Source organism: Lacerta agilis, chromosome 13 (assembly GCF_009819535.1).
Source record: "Lacerta agilis isolate rLacAgi1 chromosome 13, rLacAgi1.pri, whole genome shotgun sequence".
Classification (NCBI taxonomy): Eukaryota; Metazoa; Chordata; class Lepidosauria; order Squamata; family Lacertidae; genus Lacerta; species Lacerta agilis.
Genome location: NC_046324.1, coordinates 5,299,866 through 5,320,691, shown reverse-complemented (window position 1 = coordinate 5,320,691; position 20,826 = coordinate 5,299,866). Strand labels below are relative to the sequence as shown.

The window sequence follows — 20,826 nt, the reverse complement described above, 5'->3', positions numbered from 1 at the left end:
AACGTAAGACTGAAATGGCAGCTGCCAGAGTACTAACTGTAGTAAGATATTCCTCCAGTTCTGTAGCATCTTTATTGGTTCCAATCCTGGGACTGTCTCCACCCACAAATATTCTACCTGGACTCTTCAATGGACATCAGAGGCCCTTCCTTCTCTCCCCCTCCCACCACATGAGGTCCTGTGGGTGCGCACACAAGACACGTCTTTGTGCCAGAACTGTGGGATGTCCTTGGAATGAGGCCTATCCTGCTCCCTTGAGGCTACTGCAAGGAAGACTGTCTGAGGGAGGTGCCCTTTTAACAATGATTCTGTATTCAGCTATTACCTCTCCTGGTTTTTAGCACAGGACTCTGCTGTGTTGTATTTCCCTCCTTGTCCCATATTCCCCTCATATTCTTGTTTGTATACAGTTAGCTTCTTTTTTAAATGGAAGGATTGGGTAGGGATATTGGTTGAAGTGAAGACTAGATCATCTCTATGGATTTCTTGTTTTAAACCCTACAAATAAGCAGCAGATATTGAGATTGATCAGCGAGGAGTTGGTTAATGCACAGTTGCAAAGCATTAGTTTAAAATATTACATACCCACATCCCTGCCATTCAGTCTTGAGCTATGAACAACATAATCTCCCTCAACTTTCACTTTCATGTGCATAATGGGTTTCCTTTAGCAGCGTTTGGTCCGAGGATGACAGGATGGTGGCAGTGGGACAAATCCCTCTTAAAAACATTTTGTACCGCGATGCATGGGAGAACTGGTTAAAGGGCAGCTCATTTGAGCAAAAGTGTAACCTTTGCATAGCTGCCAAGGTCGTTGGAGACCTGTGGCGGTTGGTGACTAAGTGCCAGTCACACAGCTTTGGGTAGCCTTGAACAGCTTTCACTCGTACACCCCCTTCCCCCCCCTTCCCGCCAGCCTCGTGATTCTAAATAACATGGGGTGGGGGGAAGCAGAAATCCTTGGAATATGTTCTCATAGCATGGCTCTTTACTGGTGAGCTCAGGGGAGCTGAAAGGGGAAGATGAATTGGCACCGAGGAGCTGATAAACATTGGGGAGAGCCGGCAGCAGCCCAGTCATTGCCCATCCAAAAGGGTTCAGTTTTGTGCAAAGGATGTTGGGGATGGAGAGCGCTCTCTCTCTCTCTCTCTCTCTCTCTCTCTCTCTCTCACACACACACACACACACACACACACACACACCTCTTCTCTGCTTTGTTTCAATTAATCCAATTTAAAAATGCTCCATAGAAAGTAAGACAGAGTTTGGAAAGACTGGTGCTTCCAATACCATCTGTGCCAAAGTCTCCCAATGGCCTTTGCCTTCTCTGGCTAGAAAACGGCCACCGGCATCTTTGTCCGGAGCCACATGGCCGAATGCACGTCCAAAGAGCCTTGTGAAAGCCCCTCTTGAGAGTTATTTCTTTCCTCCCGCTTCTCTCCCTCCCACTACCACATGGGAGCTGCAAAGCCATGCTGCCTACATGACAAGAGCCTGAGTGCCAGGTTGATGGCACAGGAAATTCCACTAGAGTTGTCCCTAAACGTGGGTGTGACCAGCACTTGGAGGGTTATGAAAGAAGAGAGACCTCATTCACTGAGCTCTGCGGCTCAGCAGGTCCCTTTCAGCGCGAGGCCAAAGGAAAGGCAGGCCCCTCTCTGCAGTGTTTGCTAATGAGCAGAAAACTCTCTGCTCTCCTTTGTGAGAACTTGGAACAGACCTGTGCAGCCATAGCAGAGGCGGACCTACCTGATCTTTCTGTCTATCTTGCTAGCTATCTGCTAGCTACAGCCTTTCTAACAAATCATGCAATTTAAAAAAAATGACATTCAATCTGATAGGCACGTTACAGTGGGGGAAAAGGAATGAGGAGGAGAAAAGCAAAACAGGCAAATCTGTGTAGCAACTCTTACAAAGTATTAGGTGATGGACTGGCAGGCAGCCAGCGGGAACAGTTCTGGGAAGGGAGGAGTCAAATGGCCAGTGGTGCTAGCCAAGCCAGTGGGACAGGGCCTTGCGTCAGATGCTGGCAAGAATCCAGAGTCCATTCTAACCTGAGAGAGAATCATAAAATCGTAGAGTTGGAAGGGACCCCGAGGGTCATCTAGTCCAACCCCCTGCGATGCAGGAATCTCAGCTGAAGCATCCATGACAGGTGGCCATCCAGCAGGAAGGAGAGCCCACAATCTCACAGGGGAGACGGTTCCATGGTGTGCCATCATATCTGTCAATTAATTCCAGTTCTTCAACCCCAGCTCCATTCCCAGTGTCCATTGTGCGTTTTTGGTTAGACAGAATGCCCAGGGAAGCTGTTTTAGTGCTGCCCATTCAACTGTTCCTGTTCAATCCTGCCTTTCCACACAATGGGATCCAGTGATTTCCAAAGCTGTTGTCCTCTGGTATATTCTTCCTAGTAGACTTGCAGCAAACCAGAGTTGAAAAGAGAAAGCATATATTTAGAAGACAGACTGTGTGAGCCCCAAAGCCACTTCCTTCACTGCCTCTCCCTGTTCATGGCATTCCTGCTTTGATGCTGATTCTTTAAGATATGTCATGTGGTGGTCTCCTCCTCCTCCTCCTCCTCCTCCTCCTCCTCCTCCTCCTCCTCCTCCATGGCAGATGGTTCAAATGATGAATCGGGGGGGGGGGGGAAGCATGTACTCTCCTGGTTTATATCTGCCTCGTCTGAGTTTCTGCTGATGCAGATCTGCTGGTGGAGGATCTTCTATAACAATGTTAAGATGGAATTGCATTTAAAGGCTCAGGACACCCTTCTTGGCCATCTGCTAACTCCAAGCCTGCATGTTAAGCAAATACATCAACAAAGTCCAGCAGGCGACAGATGGAGCCTTTGCCAGCAACCTGCCGAGAGGGTTCAACAGCTTCCTGATTTCTACTTTGTAATGACCCAGCATACCCTCTCCTCCCCACTTGCAAATGCTTAAGTTGCCTCTTTTTTGAGCAAATTGGTCAGATCATCTAAATTCATCAGCAAGCAGGACTTTGGCTTCTGCCACTTTAAATCCAGAGCCATTCTGCCCCCTCCAGTCTCCATTTACAACCCTGTGAAGTAAAGGCAGCTGGACATGAAGCCACATGCTTTGAGGTTCAAGAGAGCTGCAGGCCAATGTTGCCCATCTCTTCAGATACAGTCCAGTGTGACTTTCCAAGGGAGGCACAGCTGTGCACCGTGTGTGTGGAGCACCTAGCAGCAACTGTCTAATTGTACAGCCCACACCAAAATCATGTGAGTAATGCCCCTCCCCACTCTTTCACTATATACAGGTGAAACTCGAAAAGTTAGAATATCGTGGAAAAGTCCATTTATGTAAGCAATTGTTTTCATTAGCTACTGGAGTTTAATATATGAGATAGACTGATGACATGCAAAGCGAGATATGTCAAGCCTTTATTTGTTATAATTGTGATGATTATGGCGTAGAGCTGATGAAAACCCCAAAGTTGAAATTGTTAATTTGGGGTTCTCATCAGCTGTACGCCATAATCATCACAATTATAACAAATAAAGGCTTGACATATCTCGCTTTGCATGTCATCAGTCTATCTCATATATTAGTTTCACCTTTTAAGTTGAATTACTGAAAGAAATGAATATTCTAATTTTTTGAGTTTCACCTGTATAAGGGTCTGGTGACTTCTGTTTCGGTGTATCTGAAGAAGTGTGCATGCACACGAAAGCTCATACCAAGAACAAACTTAGTTGGTCTCTAAGGTGCTACTGGAAGGAATTTTTTTAATTTTTTATTTTGTTTTGACTATGGCAGACCAACACGGCTACCTACCTGTAACAAAATCATGTGGTCTGTCTTCTCAGAGCTGCCGTCTTCTGACCCATGTCATGTGTTGCGTTCCTAGAAAATGGGCTCCCTGTCCAGTGCCAAGGCTGCGGCCGAAAAGATACAGAGGACGGCGGAAGTTCAAGTGGCCAAGATGGCGGAGCAGAGCCAGGGGTTGGAAGGAGCCATTGCAGAGCTGGAGAAGCAAAGCAAAGAACTCCAGCAGGAGCTAGAGAGCATGAGAGGAGAAGGAGAGAAAAGGGAGGAAATGATAAAGAGCTATGAGGTGAGCATTGATGCACAACCCACAGCCAGCATGTGTGGGTTTTTTATATCCTATCTATTAAGTCTCCAAAAATGTTTGAAATCATTTATCATCATATACAATTTTTTGTTAACAATTTTTTGTTTCTCCTTGACTTCCCACCCTTCCTTACCTCGTTTGTTTTTTTACTCCTTTTTATTAGTTGTTTTATAACACATATTTTTATTATCTAAACACCACTAAAAACACTTAAACTACCTAGTCGTCATGTTGGGCTGCTTGGGCAAATGAAAAAATCTGCCCATCATCCAAATCCAGTAATCCACTGCTTAGCCACAGCCAACATGTTTAGAAACCAAAAGAAACCAGTGGCTTTGGATGTTCAGCTGTAGCAAAGGCACAAGTGGAAGGGTTTAGGGCAAGGGTCAGCAACCTTTTTAAGCTGTGGGCCGGTCTACCGTCCCTCCGACCATGTGGTGGGCTGGACTATATATATATATATATATATATATTTGGGGGGGGGGAATGAACAAATTCCTATGCCCCACAAATAACCCAGAGATGCATTTTAAATAAAAGGACACATTCTACTCATGTAAAAACACACTGATTCCCGGACCATCTGCGGGCCGGATTGAGAAGGCGATTAGGTTTAGGGCAACCTCTGCCAGCCTGGAGGGACGCGGGTGGCACTGTGGTCCAAACCACAGAGCCTAGGGCTTGCTGATCAGAAGGTTGGCAGTTCGAATCCCCGCGATGGGGTGAGCTCCCATTGCTTGGTCCCAGCTCCTGCCAACCTAGCAGTTTGAAAGCACTTCAAAGTGCAAGTAGATAAATAGGTATCACTCTGGCAGGAAGATAAACGGCGTTTCCGTGCACAGCTGTGATTCGCCAGAAGCGGCTTAGTCATGCTAGCCACATGACCCGGAAGCTGTATGCCGGCTCCCTCAGCCAGTAAAGCGAGATGAGCGCCGCAACCCCAGAGTTGGCCGCGACTGGACCTAACGGTCAGGGGTCCCTTTACCTTTACCTTTGCCAGCCTGGAGCCGTCTGGATGTTTCAAATTACAACTCCCATCAGCTTCAGCCAGTATGGCTTCCGGGCCTTGTAACAAGGGGCTGGGCAGAGTGGGGAAGGTGAAGTCTGAACAAGAGGATTTCTTTTTTATTTGCTTTATTTTGTAAATACAGAAGGCACCTTTCTGCATAAGATTGTCAGGTTGAACACAGTAATCATGCCAACACAATCATAATAACTAAAATCACCCTTGAAGATACACATTTTAAAATTAACTTTGTGCTGCTATTGCCTACACACACACACACACACAGGGTGAGATTCACCTTTTACTCAGTGTAGACCCATTGAAATGAATGAACATAACTAAGTTAGGCCCATTAATTTCAGTAGGTCTTAGTTGAATATCACTCTGTTGTTTTTTTTTTTTTAACTCTTGTGGATTGTATGTTTACTTGATTTTTAAATTGTGAACCCCCCGAAGGACACCATGGATTAGGCAGAATAAAAATGCCTACAGAAATAAATAGAATGAAAACAAAGTAACAAAAATAGTGGACCATAACCAACCAAGGGCATAAAAACACTAAAACTGCCTAGTCATCATGTTGGGCTGCCTGGGCAAATGAAAAAATCTGCCCATCACTCAGATGATATCACCACTGACTCCAGGAAAGCTTCTCATAGAAAATATTCCAAATATGTGGTGCCTTTAACACCCGCCCTCCCACTTGACTTCTGCTGGGGCAGGGGGTGTCAAGGGAGGGTTTCAAAGGATGTTAGTAAGATAAATGGGGAAGGGCTGTAGCTCTGCATGCAGATGACCCTTGGCTCGATCTCTGCTGACATCTCCAGGTGGGGCCTGGGACCCCGGAGAGCCTCTGCTGGCCTGTGTAAACAGTACTAAGCTAAATGGACCAATGGCATGACTTGGCATCAGGCAGCTCTGCGTGCAGTTGCAATAGCAAGGTTCAGAGAGCAACCCCTTGGCCTCCATGGGGCATGCAGGGAGGGTGGTGGGGCCCTAAGCCCACATAATAATAATAATAATAATAATAATAATAATAATAATAATAATATTTATACCCCACCCATTTGGCTGGGTTTCCCCAGCCACTCTGGGCGGCTTCCAACAAAATATTAAAATACAGTAATGCGTCAAACATTAAAAGCTTCCCTAAACAGGGCTGCCTTCACTTGGTTTGAGGAGTTGGGTTAAAAAAAAAAAAGCAGAATTGGTGCCACAAGAAAGAGAGCCGAACTAGGTGAATATGTAGACTCGTTGTACGGGAGCAGAAGTTTTGGAGTTCCAAAATGGGCAGAAGTTTGAAAAGTTGTATCTTTGGCAGAGACACAATGGGGAGAATGCTTCCTCGGTTTTTTATTTTTTATGTCTTTTATGGCAGAAAGAGAAGCAGCACTTGGAAGAGGCCCTGGCACGTCTGGTAGAGGAAAGGCAAGGACTGGCACTGGCCAAAACCTCTTTGGAAGCCCAGCTGGAGGATGCACAGGTAAAGGAAAATCTGACCCTCAGGCTTGCATCAGGCCTGCTCCACCCCCCCTTTGCCCCCCCTGTCCTCTGGCCTTTACTGGTGTCACTGGTGGTGTCACCAGCAGGCTTCCTTTCCTGCCACTGTTGTTGAACATCAGCATCGTATTTTGCTTTCTAAGTTTGTATCCCTTCGACTTGCTTTGCAGCATTCTAAGTTCTCCTTTTCTTCCCATGAAGCTGGCATGCTTCTCATAGAACGGTGAGCAGCAGATCAACAGAACTGCTGCCGAGACCTGCTGGTTCAGGGTACTTCGAAACGGGCTACATCTGTTGTCGCCACTGCTCCAACTTTATCTCATTGGTAGTCTGGGCTACCGGCAGCACATGCAGTTTTTATTCTCCAGCTCATAATGCTTTTCCCATGCAGCGTCCATCTCCGTCTGATCTGAGTTTGTGCCGGTTGTTTTTTCGAGGATTTGCAAACAAATGGTGAAGTTAAATGACCTGTGAAAGATGGATTCATGGGGCTGCAGGAGTGCTTTGGAATGGAGCATGGCTGGCAGCAGATTTCGTTTAAAAACACGCACACACAGAGAAAAACACAGTGGTAGCTTTTAACATCATATTGTATTCTGGTTAAGTGATGCATTGCCTGCTAGGTTCTTTTTCTTCAGGAGGATTCAAGGATTGTGCTTCTCTTTGCACCGTCTTCTCCTATTTAAATCCTGGTGTGAAACTTTTCAGCTGTAAGAACTCCCTTTTATAGTGAACTAAAGACATAAGAGTGACCCCTCCTTGCTTTACTTGTGCTGCTGAGGAGTCTCACTTGCCCCATGCAGGGTGAGTGTTTGGGGGTGTGTGTGCAGCATATGAACCCACATTTACATAAATGCCCTTGATCCACCATTGTCCATTTTGCACACTGAATTTGCACTTCCCCAGTGCTCAGCACAGTCAGTTGCTAGGTGTGCTTCTGGGTGTGATTTGTGCCTGGCGGTACTTTACTTGCAATGTAACCTCTGTGTTTAACCTTTAAAATACTGATTGTGCCCACAGAGAAACATTAAAAAGCCCAGGTCCCTGCGCCAGGGAACTTAAATCAGAGGTCCCCTTCTGTTTTTTTTTTTTTAAAGGTTTCTTGTTACAGAAGGGATTCCACCCCCACCCCCCATTTGCTCTCATTTCTTGGAAGAATGTTAAGTGCATGGGATCAAAAAATTGCAAGAGAGCATCTCACGCAGTGGCTTTTTTTCATGGCTGCAGAAGGACGTCAACCGGCTGAACCAGGAGCTGCAACAGTTAACTGACCGGCTGAAAGATGAAGCTAACCAGAAGGATCAGTTAAAGAGGATGAAGAGTGAATTAGAGAATGAGAGGTGGCAACTGGACAAGACTATTGAGAAGTTACACAAGGAGGTACGAGCTGGCTGGAGATTAAATATCAAGGGCAGGGGGAGAGAAAATAAAAGACCAAATTGCACAAAAGGGTTAGAGAGAAAGAGAGAAAGAAAGAGGTACAAATGAAAGTGAAATGTGAACTTTGCACTTAATGTTTGGGACCCAGGGAAGATCAATAGGCGCTTTTAGAGCAGGAGTTGTAGCTGGGGCAGGAACACAGCCATCCACCCCAAATGCAAAACTGCAGGAAACGGACGGCACTTCATCTGGGGCCTAAAATATCAGCAAACCTGGTGATTTATTTCCAGCAAGACTTAAGAACAACACATTTGTTGCTGGTTTTTTTTAACTCAGCGGCATCAGGACTGGCTGCAGCCTGGACAGCCAAAGAAACACACCTATGCCAACTCTTAAAAAGGCAGCATAGATTAAACATGAATTAGTCAGAATGACTGCCTTCTCTCCCCCCCCAGCTTTTCATTCCAACCCATAGCCCTTCTTTGCTGCTCCTTTTCTTGATATAATTACTTATGGGTTCGTTTTTTAAATGTTTAGAACCACTTTTCTCCTTGTGTGCTGAAGGTAGTGTTCAGCGTAACCATAAGAGTTATCTTTAAAAATGCAAAATGAACTATTATTAGATTAGCCATTTCATCAAGCCAGATGAGACCGTTGCCTCAGGCCTTCTCCTGGGCCACTCACTCGCCCTTCTCATTGCCAACCGGCACTCCTGGAACTGCCACTTGCATGCCCACCCACCAGTGCTGAGAGCTAGGCCAAGTCCCCACGGTTTAAGTAGCCACTGTGTTTCTACAGACACTATTCAAAGACTTTATAGCAGAGGTGGGGAGCCTGGTGCCTTCCAAGATGCTTTTGGACTGTGACACCCAGCATCCTTGGCCATTGTCCCTGCTGGTTGCCGGGGCTGAGGGATGTTGGGGCTCCAGCAGCATCTGGAGAACCAGAGAAGTTCCCCACCCACCTCTCACTTTAGATCGTAATTTGTGAGCGACACAAGCTGAGAAACCATCAGCCTGGGATTTGCTCTTTGGGCTTCTGTGTTCAGCCTAAAGCTTTTGGATATGCCATTTTGTAGTTGGAATGACGATGGGAGCCAGCTTTGGGGCATCTTTTGAATGCTTCCTGTTTCTTGCTAATGCTTCATTTCCTTTTTTTGCTAGATGGCAGAAATCATTGAGGTTTCACGAACATCGACGCTGGAGCTCCAGAACCAGCTTGATGAATACAAGGAGAAGAATCGCCGGGAGCTTTCCGAGACACACAGGCAGCTGAAAGACAAAAACCTGGAGCTGGAAAAGGCCCACCTGGCAACCCTCAAGATGCAAGAGGAGGTAATGGCTTCTCAGTCTGGATTCTCTGGGACAATGTGGACTTTTGCGGGGGGGGGGGGATCCCAATCTTACCCGAGTTAGCTCCATTCAAGTCCTTGCCAGCAAGTGCCCTGTTTTGGTCTCCCATGGTCAAGAACAGACACATTGGGCAAGCTTCAGTGTTTTACAAAAACTTGAGAACTTACCAGTGGAGGATATAAAAGAATGTGGCCTCTTCATCTTTGAAAATGGCCCATTTTCTACATTATGATTTACACATAATTCCCTGGGCAAAGTGGTCCAACAAGAAACCTGTTTCCCAGCATGATTAAGTAACTGACTGCAAAGCCTATAATGAGTTTAAAGGGTCACTGATCATGTAAACAAGCTCCAGGAAGAAGGGAGGGTTTGGCTTGCTGTCCAGGGTTACTGAGGTATTATCTAAGACTTGCTAAACTAGGAGATGGCTTAGTTAGAATGTTTTTTTTATCCCATCCCACACCTATCTCCCCAAAAAGCCATTGGCATGCTGCCATCTTGTGGCTGGAAGAAAATCATGCAAGATCATTGATACAAGCAGTTAAGAGTGCAAGTTCTGAGCCTGGACTTTTTAAAAAGTCCCTACGTGAGTGATTCCACGTGGAAACATTACATGGAGATTGTTAATCTGCACACTATATCTAGAGCTGTATCTATGAACAGGATCTTACAGAAATCTAAGATTCTGAAACTGGAAGTGGTATTATATTCAAACAATCTTTTTCCACATGAGGTGCCAACACAGTCACCCAAGAAAGTCCATGAGCACAGAACACACCACCAAAAGCAATTTTTACCAAGCTGTGCTTGTCTCTTGGCTTGCTTAATGAGCTGCAACTTCCAGATATCTTGTTCCTTTGGACAAACTGCTGGATCTTCATTTGCCTTTCCACTCTTGCTCCCATGTTCCTGTTTCCTTTAGACAACCTTCCTCAACCCAGTCCCCTTGAGATGCTTTGGAGATTTTTAAGCAGAGGTTGGATGGCCATCTGCCACGGATGCTTTAGCTGGGATTCATGCATTGCAGGGGGTTGAACTAGATGTCCCTTCCAACTCTATGATTCTATGACTACAACCCCCATCAGTCCTAGCATTATACAGCTGTGCGGGATGAGAGTGATGGGAGTTGTAGTCCAGAACATCTGGAAGGTACCAGTTTGGGGAAGGTTGTCCCAGGAGGTTTCTGTCTCAAATGTCTCAACCTCCATTGCATACCTGCTTCACAAGGCTAGGTTGAGTTTTTTACTTGCTGACCTGGGCACAGATTCCTGATATTGGGAAAATAGAGCTGCCTTATTTGGTATTTCTTTCTGTAACCAGTTCCTTTCTTTGCTCTCTCCTTATCTCAACAATCACTTTCTTCCTGTCAAACTGGAGTGGGTACCCCAAAATGGTTAAGCTGCTTTCAGTGTCAGGTGAATTTTCACAAGGCACCTCCCAAATGGGATTGCTTGCTACACTAGGCCAGATTCCTGCACAGGGCAAGGTGGTTTGTTCAAGGGGTGGGGAGTTAGCCTTGTGGGGATGCACTGCCCCTTCTCACCTTTGAATCAGGCTTGGAGGGAAGTCAGGCTTATAATATCAGATGGGCCCATGAATCTGTACTTGGAAAATGCAGGGTGGATTTACTTTGCCCTATAAGTCTCTCTGTCCGCAAAAAGACCAGACTAGTGATTGCCTCCTACCCAGGGGGGCGGGGTCTTTAGCCCACAATTTCTTCTTCTTTCAGATACATTTTATGGAAAAAGAATTACGAGATCACCAGAGAGCTCAAGATGAGGCTATAACCAAAACACAGCTTTTGGAGCAGACTGTGAAAGCCCTGGAATATGAACTGGAGGCCAAAAATCACTTGAAAGAAGATCGAGCAAGACAAGACAAGATCATGGAGGTAGATGAGATGAGTGGGGTGGAGGGTGAGAGAGAGCCTAGTCACTTGTTTCAGGCACCACCAGGAAGATGAACATGGGGAGGGGGACTGACTCCAAAGGCCAGAGTCCTGGCTCCAGCTCCATTCCATAAGCATGAGGTTTGGTTTGATTGCCTCTCTCGCTTGTCTCACACAAGACTATTTAGCTGCCTGGCCTTTGCCTATGTGTTTCTTCCCTCCCTCCTCTCTGGCTTCATACAGTCCTGGAGAGGGAAAGACATGTTGCCCAGATGTGATCAGCTGGCTATTTGAACTGGAGCAGGCCGTCCCTGGCCCGTCCCACTTCCTTTGTTCTGGCAAACACATGAAAGAGAACAGAGGCTCCCTGGCACTGGGACACAGAAACACACCCTACACACAGACAGAGTTGCAAGGGCTCCGGGAGCGCATGTTTCAAATCTCACCCGGCTCCATTTACACTCCATCAAATGTTGCCCCTCAAAGTACCCGCTGAGGTTGCCGGTACATTCAGCCCAGCCCTTTTCTCTCCCACTCCCCCACCCCCTGCCACACGTCCGCACCTCCTTTCAAAGACTGTTTCCAAGGCAGTATTACAAAAAAGATGACAATGTAAAACAAAAAGGAACTGTAAAATGGTAGTAGAATCATAAAACAGCAGCTAAGCTATGTTTTGGCACTCACAGCTCTGCTGGAGGATGTAGAAGCCCCTCAAGGCATCACCGACCCCTTTTCCAGGAAGGGGAATGCTGCCAACTTCGTGGGCTGGGTCAGACGTGGACCTCTGGTTTTCCAGGGTTCTTCATGCGATGCTGCCATCATGGCTGAGAGGAATGAAACTCTGGTTGCCCTAAGGAACTGCCCCAGAGAATTTTTTGGGGATTTCACATCCAGTTGCTGATTCCTTTAAGCTTGAGAGATGTTGAATGATGATCAATGTAAGCCAGAGATGGGGAGCCTGTAACCCTTCCGTTAATGTTGGACTATGACTGCCATCATCCCTGGCCATAGACCATGCTTGTTGGGGCTGATGAGAGTTGGAGCCCAATAAACCTCTGGAGACTCACAGGTTCCCCATTGCTGAGATAAACACTTGGGAGCGCACAGTCCTCACCAGTGCTTTCCCCCCTGTTGCTCTGTGCCAGTATGCAGCACCAGCACCTTTTCCTAACAGCTTAATGCAGAAGAGCAATGACTGGGGGCTGCTAAATCTTCTGCACCTTGGAAGCGTTTCCAGGATCCCTTTTTCCCTGCTTCCCGCCTCCTCTAGTTTCTTAGCATTGCCAGTGACAAACATCATAGCTGTCATTGCTGTTGTCATCATGGCAGTTTATTCAGCCAATCCCATCTCCAGAACTTAACCTCCACCCCGGCTGTTCCATGAGTCCACTGCCTCCTCTGCCCACTCTGATTTGACCGATGAGAGAGACTGTTATATGGAAGGGGACTGACAGCTGGTTTCCGGGTGGGCGGGTAAGCAGGTGGGGAGCAGTGACCGGCGACTCTGCAAGCCATTGGGGGAAGTGCCAGCAGCCAATGAGCTTTGAGAATGGAAAGGAAGGGGTTGAGGGAAAGAAGCCATGCAGGGAACGTGCTTCTGGTGCCTTGTCCCACCGCACGGGTGCAGTTTCCCTCTCCTCTTCCCGCCTCAACGCCTTTCTCCTCATGTGGCTGTGTCGCCAGTGGAGATGCTGCAGCTGCTGTAGGGGCGCATATGGGACTTCGCCTCTTTCTGGAGCAAGGCTGGCACACCTTTGAGTGGTACGGTGAGTACCAGCATCATTTCCTGGTAAAAAAACACTGGTCCTCACCCAGTTTCTAGTCCTGAATTCTTATCTTCCAGAGTTTGCCTTGGTCACCCACTGCCACTGCTTCTTCCCATGGAGACACTCTCAGCCATCCTTTCCCCATCAGCCTTTTGCACTGAGCCAATGTTGTGTCATCTCTTTTAGTACAAGATGTCCCAGCTGGAACTCGAGCTTGAAGAGGAGCGGAACAATTCAGACATCTTGTCTGAAAGGATCAGCAGGTGCAGAGAGCAGGTACGGTACCTGAGCAGGGGGGAATTCTCCATTGGGCAGCTCTGGCTGGAGGGAGCACATTAAGATTCCTGACAATCCTCTGGAGTTCTCTAATTGGGCCCAACCCACCAGCCACTACTCAGCTGTGTTTCTAGGGATTCCATTCACATTCTCCTCCAGACAGCAGCATACAGGACAATTGCCCTGTGTCATCCTTGCAGCTTCTCTGTGTGGCAGGTGGCACTGGGAGAGTAGGACTGGCCCAGGGTGAGTTTGGGGGCCGTGCCAGGAATGTGAGTCCAGCATTCTGTCAGCAGCATCAGCTGGCAATGTGTCCCTCTGTTTCTTGTTGGTTTGAATTGGGCATGTACAAGCCTTCTCTTCTTCCTTCCTCTCTTCTGCTTAAAAGTTGTTTGTGTTTATTAAGCATTTTGTGGGGGTAGGGCAAAGGAGCTGGATGTAGGAATTAGATCCACAGACCATGCCAGTGTTCAGTGGGGATCCTGCAGCCCATTCTGTGCCTGCGATCATGGAGTGGAGGTAGCCTTCAAGGGATGTAGCTGTAGTTTTTAATCAGAAGTTTTAAAGGAAACGCAAACCACCAACTTTCTGACCAGCAGCATATTATGTAAGCTGGGAGGCGGGGTGTTGGGTCAGGGCAAAATAGGTGTTCGTCCCAAAGGCTCTGGAGCCCCTAATTTTATACGAGTTACAAAGTTTTCCTTGTTCTGAGTCAACACTAGGATGGCCAAAGGATGGATTCCCAGGAGACTATTTCAGGGTCTGCTAAACATTCACAATAAAGGAAGGACTAATAATGGGTTTGTTTTGGTCAACATCGTTGATTAAGGGTGCCAACTGACCCAGCCCGGTTTGCCCCTGTGCCTTTATCAAAGGTTTGTGCTGTGGCAATGTGCAGGTGTCATTTCCATGGCATGGATGAAGCTAAATGTTGTTACCACTTGCTAATTGCTGCTGAAATGACAGCAGCAGGGGCTGACTGAAAAGTTGGCAAACCTTTGCGTGACCCAGGAAACTCCCCTCCCCCATTGCTGGCAAGCTCTCTTAATATGAAGTTAATGGAGACTAATCTGTAGAGTGATCGGCATTAAATAGAAAATATTGCCTAAGTTTTATGGGGCATTTAACTCCTTAAACTGCTGTTCGTCATGATTGAGAAGCTGCCCGTTTCTGCTTTGAAGTTAATGGCAGCTCTTCCAGCTCAGCAGGTGAGAGTTGTAGTTTCTTCATAGCCCCATCCTTCAGGTGGCTTTGAGAGGAAAGAAATAATTGAAATGTGATTGTGGGACTCCAGGGCCCTGGACTGTGTTCCCTGGGTTAAGCCCCACTGTGTGGTTGGCATCTGAGCTTGGGTGTAAAGAGGAGAAGGGTCACAGGTAGGTAGCCGTGTTGCTCTGCCATAGTAAAAACAAAATAAAATATAAAAAATTCCTTCCAGTAGCACCTTAGAGACCAACTAAGTTTGTTCTTGGTATGAGCTTTTGTGTGCATGCACACTTCTTCAGATACACAGAGGAGAAGGGGACATGCTGGCTTGCTTTTGCAAAAATGTAAGGAGATGAGAGAAAGAGGTTGTGTCTCTGTATCATTTTGTTTAGTCCCTAAACCTTGATTAAAGGGATGCCACCCAGAATCAATGCTGAGGACGACACTATCGGCAGGAACGAAATCCTATATTATTATTATTTGCAAAGCCTGCAGGGGTGACTTGAACCCAGGTCCAGCTGTAGATATGAGAGAGCCTTCTTTGTCAATGCCACGGTGCTAGGGAGTTGGATGGCCCTGGCCAGTGGCCAGCATTCAATAGCAGCCCTCCTTCCTCTACTGCCTGGATGAATTCTCATCCTGCAGCAACTAACAATTGGGGCCGGGGGACGGACGACCAAAGAAGCAAAAGCCGACGGAACATGAATTAATTGACTCCGGAGCAGCTTCTCTTGAGGGGCCTGTTTCCATAGCAATGGCACAGTAAATGAGCAAAGGATGAAGTTACATTGGCAGGGCTGTCATTCACTTCTTTTGGCAAAGCAGTCCCAGCGGATGCTGCACACCTGCTCCTCACTTGACGCAGGTGCGTGGAGGAGGCAGATGAAAATGTAGGAAGTGCCGGCTCTTTTTTTTGGCCAGAGAGGCATCCACGCTTCCATTAGCTCCCTTTATTGAGCAGCTGAGTGTTTCTGCTGAGTCAGGTGGCCCAGGAAACAGGGAGGCGTGGGGCTTTATTTTCTCCTGGCTTTCCCCTCTCGAGGACTAGTGAGACATGCGTGTGCCCAGTGGGAGACGGAAGACAGCGGCTGCAGCCGTCTTTAGGCTATTATTAGAAATCAAATTACTTTTCTCCTTGACAACGAACTCCGCAGCTGCGCCTTGTCCAGAAACAGACTCAAAGCACCAAGCTCTCTAATAAAGGCCCCTTGGACCGGACGTGATTGCTCTTCGATGGGCCTCCCTTCCAGCTGGAGCAGCTGCTACCTGAAGGGGTGCAGTGAATTCTTGTGCTTGTCATGGATGCATTGGGGAGGAGAAGATGAAAAATGCAGAAGGGCACAGTAGGCCCATGTTTCTTCTGTCCTGGTGGCCAAGATGTGCCAGTCTGGGGCTATCAGGAACCTGCCCCTAGATCCTTCACCAAATTTGATCTTCTCCACCCATCTTTTTTTCCATAAAAAAATGTTTAGGGGTACTCTCATTTTGACTCAATAAAATCACCATTTAATAGTTCAAATCGGGGGAAATAAATACAGTAAATGGACAATAGTACAAAGAACATGCATTACCTCATGTTACACAGCTGACAGCTCGCAGTAACGCTTGCTTCCGCATGAGACTTGGGAAACACCAGGAAAGGAAAGGAAGCTGCCGTTGGAGGTGGCAACAACGAAACTGACCAATCATTTTGCTGGATTCCAACTCCTACTTCACACATTAAACGCTCGCTTCTGTCTGAGACTCGGGAAACACCATGACAGGAAATGAGGCTGCCATCGGGGGTAGCAATGGAACTGACGATTCACCATGCTAGAGAAAAAACTAATTTTTAATACATTTTTAGTTTCTTCTCCCGGTAGATTCACAAAATGTTTAGGGGTATGCATACCCCTGTGTACCTCCCAGAAAAAAGCACTGTCTCCACCAAGGAAGAACAAGAACCGTGGCCCACAGCTCAGTTAACAGCCCTTGAGAACCGCATCCAAATGACACCCTGCCCCAAAGGTTGCAATTCAGAGAAGCCCAGCAAACCCTGACAAGACCCCTGCTTCAGACCCCTCAGCATTGGGCACAGTGAGATTGGCACCACAGGTAGCCCTTGGGGAAATGTCCACCAATAGACAATTCTGTGTTGACCCTTCTACACAGAAGCATCCTTCAATAACCACAGCAGCAGCATCCATCGCCTCAGTGCCCTTTGCTGTCCTACATCCATCCCTAATGTGAGACCCAGGGATGGCCGCCCACATTTTTCACAGCCTCTGAGCACACAGAGGACACAATAGCTCAGTGTCTGGAACCTCGATGTGACCAGCTACATCCAAGACCACTGACAAACATCATCCATTTGAAAGCTGAATTTTTAATTAGTTGCTCATTAATTCTCCCCTCCCCTTCAGAATTTTCTTTCATTTTATCTGGGCCTCCTGAAGCAATTATAGCAGAGTTTTCTGCATGACGCCAATAAAAGGGTCTTGTAAAAGATGAAAGTAGGGATGGTGGGCACTCCATAACAAGATCTTCCAATGTCCAGACAACAACATTGGTTTCAGAAGTTCATGGTACTTGGGGTATGTATGTGTGTGTATCTGGAGTGCATATGCTGTCATTTGGAATTTGGTCACACTGGGATGGACACTTTGTAGGGAACTGCCCCAAAAGCAGTTTAATATCCTTTACACCTGGACACAGTCCAGAGCTTCCTGCAAGGGTCTTCTCAGACCCTGTGTCTTGGATATGATGTCAAACTGAACCTTCCACTGGGATCCTCTTTGACCTCATTTTCCTATAAAATGGTGCTAGTATCTTTGGCTAGTATCTCATTCCATCTCTCTCTCTGTGTTTGTGTGGCTGTGTTTTTTTACCTTAAGAAAATGACTTTGCTTTCCCAAACTCTGCTCCCCCCCCCACTTCATGCCCCTTATTGACCCCCCTTCTGTGGCTAAGCTCCTCCTTTGCCAGCCCCCTTTGTCTTCACCCAAACCCACCATTTGGTCTTTGCCCTCCCCGCTGCTCCCTTGGGTCAGGAACAGCTCCCTTCCTTAAGCAGCAGCTTTACACCAGGCCAGACTATTTGTTTGTCTTAGCACTGTCCACTTTGACTGGCAGGGAGGCTCTCTATGGTGGTGGCACATGCAGAGAAAAGCCCCATGCTCATTACCTGCAACCTGAGACTTTTTTTAACTGGAGATGCTTCTGGAGATTAACCTGGGACCTCTTGCAAAGTGTGTGCTGTGCTACATTGAGCTACAATCTACAATCTTGAGAGACAAGAAAAGGCTCCAACGAGCTGTAAGAATTGCAGAAAGGGTAATTGGTGTTAGCTTGCCTTCAGTAGATACAATTTATGCTACCCGAGTTAGGAAGAGAGCAGAGAGAATTGTAGCAGATCCTTTACATCCCGGTCATCATCTGCTTGATTTACTTCCATCTGGATGTCGCTACAGGACTTCATATACAAAATCAGCCAGGCACAAGAATAGTTTTTTCCCCTTGTGCCATTAAATTGTTAAATTCGTAGTTGTATAGCTGAAGGGGAGGTAAATTATGGGTGGGGTTTCTTTGCTTCTTTGTATTGTGAGAGGAACAGGGTCTGTATGTTTACATTGCAATGTAGTCGAAACGAATTCCAAGTATGTTGGAAAATGTACTTGGCCAATAATAAATTATTCCTATTCCTATCTCTCCTCTCCTCCTATGTGGCTTCTTTTTCCACAAGGCAGTCCCTGAGCAACCCTGACGCTTCTTTCTTTCCCACCCTCATGCTGCCCTCCCCGCCACTTGTGCCCTTTCTGCCCATTTCAGACTGGAAATGCCCTTAGCTGTGGCCAAGTGGGTGACTACTAGCCATGATGGTTGTGTACTACTTCCAGGATCAGAGGCAAGGCCAGTTGCTGAGTATCACACCTGGGGACATGCCATTGCCCTTGTGCCTTGCTTGTGGGCTTTGAGGAAGCCCCTAGTTCACCACCTGTGGGAAGCTGGACTGGATAGGCCCGCTTGGGTCTGACCCACCTGCAGGTCTCCTTTTAGTGCCTGCAATTCTACGGCATTGCCTGGAGCTGTAGAGGAGAGTGTTAAGACGTGTTGTTAGGTTGCTGCCATCTGGAGGTTTCAGCCTTTCTTCTTTTTTTCTTTTTTGCTTATCACCTACAGATTGAGCAAATGCGGAGTGAGCTACTTCAGGAAAGGGCCGCGAGGCAAGACTTGGAGTGTGACAAGATTTCGCTGGAGAGGCAGGCAAGGATTGCAGCTTCTTTGTGCTCAGGCTCAGCTTGGGTGTGGTGTTTGATGCCAGGACCGGACAATGGGAAATATGGATGTTAGCAAGCAGTGCCCCAGACTGTGTACTGAGTGCACTCCCAGTGCCATTGAGTGGGCAGAGTCTAGTTCAGCCTCCGTCAGCCTAGAACCCACAGCTGTACTCCCATCATTCCCAGAATCTTATGGCTGTGCTGGCTGGGGCTGCTGGGTGTTGTCCAAAACAGCTGAAGGGCATCAGGTTGGGGAAGGCTTGCCTAGACCCATACCTTCAGGGTTAAGGAGCAGGGCTGCCTCCTAGCAGGTTTGGACACCAGTGCCTCTTCTCTTGGAAATTACACAGGAAAAATCCACCCATAGCCATCCCAGCTTAAACACTTACGGAGCGGAGTGCCACCTAGTGGTGGACATGCATCTTAACTGTCCAAAACTAAAGGCTCAGCCAGACATCCTTTTGGGCCATGTTACCAGGCACAGGTCCAGGCTTTGAAGCTCTCTGTCCAAGCGATTTCTTTTTTGTCCCAGCGCTTTCCCCATGAAAACCTGCGTTTGCCTGCCGAATTGGAGAAAATGGCAGTCGGGTTTTCTGCAGGTTGCCATTTTGCTCCAATTCAGTGGTAAAACGTGGATTTTCATGGGGAAAGCACTGGGACAAAAACAAAAACTGCGTGGACAAAGAGCTTTAAAGTGCAGATCTGTGCCTGAAAATTTCGGCAGTATATGAAGTGTGGATGATTCCTAAGTGTGTGTTTTTCCTTCTCCAAAGGATCCACTGTGTATCTTCAGCATAGGAGCAAACTCCTAGGGGCCAAGGTCCCTTTGCTGCCTCCCCCTAAAATATTTGACCCCCCCCCCCCCCCGTTGATGGCCAATGCCATTCAAATTGGGTTTGTGTGCACTGTGTACAGTGATACCTCGGGTTATAGACGCTTCAGGTTACAGATGCTTCAGGTTACAGACTCCGCCAACCCAGAAATAGTACTTCGGGTTAAGAACTTTGCTGCAGGATGAGAACAGAAATTGTGTGGCGGCAGTGGGAGGCCCCATTAACTAAAGTGGTACCTCAGGTTAAGAACAGTTTCAGGTTAAGAACGGACCTCCAGAATGAATTAAGTTCTTAACCCGAGGTATCACTGTATTGTGATTGATTATGTGAGGCTGGGCTTAGCTGCCCCCCCCCCAAATATTTTATTCAAGTTGGCACCCTTGATCTTCAGCAAGACTTTCACTACATGTTGTGAAATACAGAAACTTCACATCTATAACTTCCAAATCTCTGTTGTTTCTGCCAGCCAGTAAAAGCCACCAAAAGAGGTGGGTCTTTAAGGCCCATTTCAAAATATAAAGGGGTGAAATTTCCCTGATTTCCCATGGGACTGAATTTCACAGATGCGTGGCCACTCAAGAGAAGGGCCTGTTCTGTGTGCCCAGCAACTTAAGCAGGGCTTGTGAAGCAGATTGTTAGGCAAAGGCAGGTTGATATGAATTGTTGATCCTTTCTGAGGAATATTAAGGGGTTTCAGGGTTATCACAGCACTTTGCATCAGACCTGGAAGGCACGAAAGTCAGATCTGAGCAGTGGGCCACAATCCCTTCAGAGGTTTCCATTCATCAAAATGAGAGACTCTTCTCCCAGAGTGTGACTCATATTAACTGGGGAGAAGAGATGGATGCCATTCGCCAGTCAAAAAGTGTAGGGCATGCAACTGTCCAGGCCCAGTGCTGCATTGCTAATTTGTCCACAGACTTATCTGCTCAATAAGCTCTGCATATTCTTACTCTAGAACAAAGACCTGAAAAGCCGGATCTTTCACCTTGAAGGTTCTTACCAGTCCAGCAAAGAAGGGCTTCTGGTTCAGATGGAAACCAGGATCATGGAACTGGAGGAGCGGCTGGAGAATGAAGAGAGGTAAAGCAGACTGCAAGACCACCCAGGGAACACGATGCCCCAGTCAGACATTCATCTCTTTTAAGAGTCGCAGAAGGCCTCTCATCTGAACACTGGAGACCCACCACCTCTTGTTAGCTTAAAAAAAAGAATTTAACCTACGTATTTGAAAATTTGTACCGCTTACAATATTTCAAATC

General features: G+C 47.1%; 1 protein-coding gene across 2 annotated transcripts in view; it reads left to right on the top strand.

Moving 5' to 3' along the window:
* The window catches only part of CGNL1 (cingulin like 1), a 73,159-nt gene that overhangs the window by 49,240 nt on the left and 3,093 nt on the right, over positions 1-20,826 (top strand). For both annotated transcript variants that reach the window (XM_033166443.1, XM_033166442.1), the window contains exons 9-16: positions 3,877-4,083; positions 6,486-6,590; positions 7,835-7,987; positions 9,151-9,321; positions 11,069-11,230; positions 13,180-13,269; positions 18,634-18,717; positions 20,523-20,647. In XM_033166443.1, the coding sequence (XP_033022334.1) occupies positions 3,877-4,083; positions 6,486-6,590; positions 7,835-7,987; positions 9,151-9,321; positions 11,069-11,230; positions 13,180-13,269; positions 18,634-18,717; positions 20,523-20,647 (1,097 nt within the window). The remainder of the gene's footprint in view (positions 1-3,876; positions 4,084-6,485; positions 6,591-7,834; positions 7,988-9,150; positions 9,322-11,068; positions 11,231-13,179; positions 13,270-18,633; positions 18,718-20,522; positions 20,648-20,826) is intronic.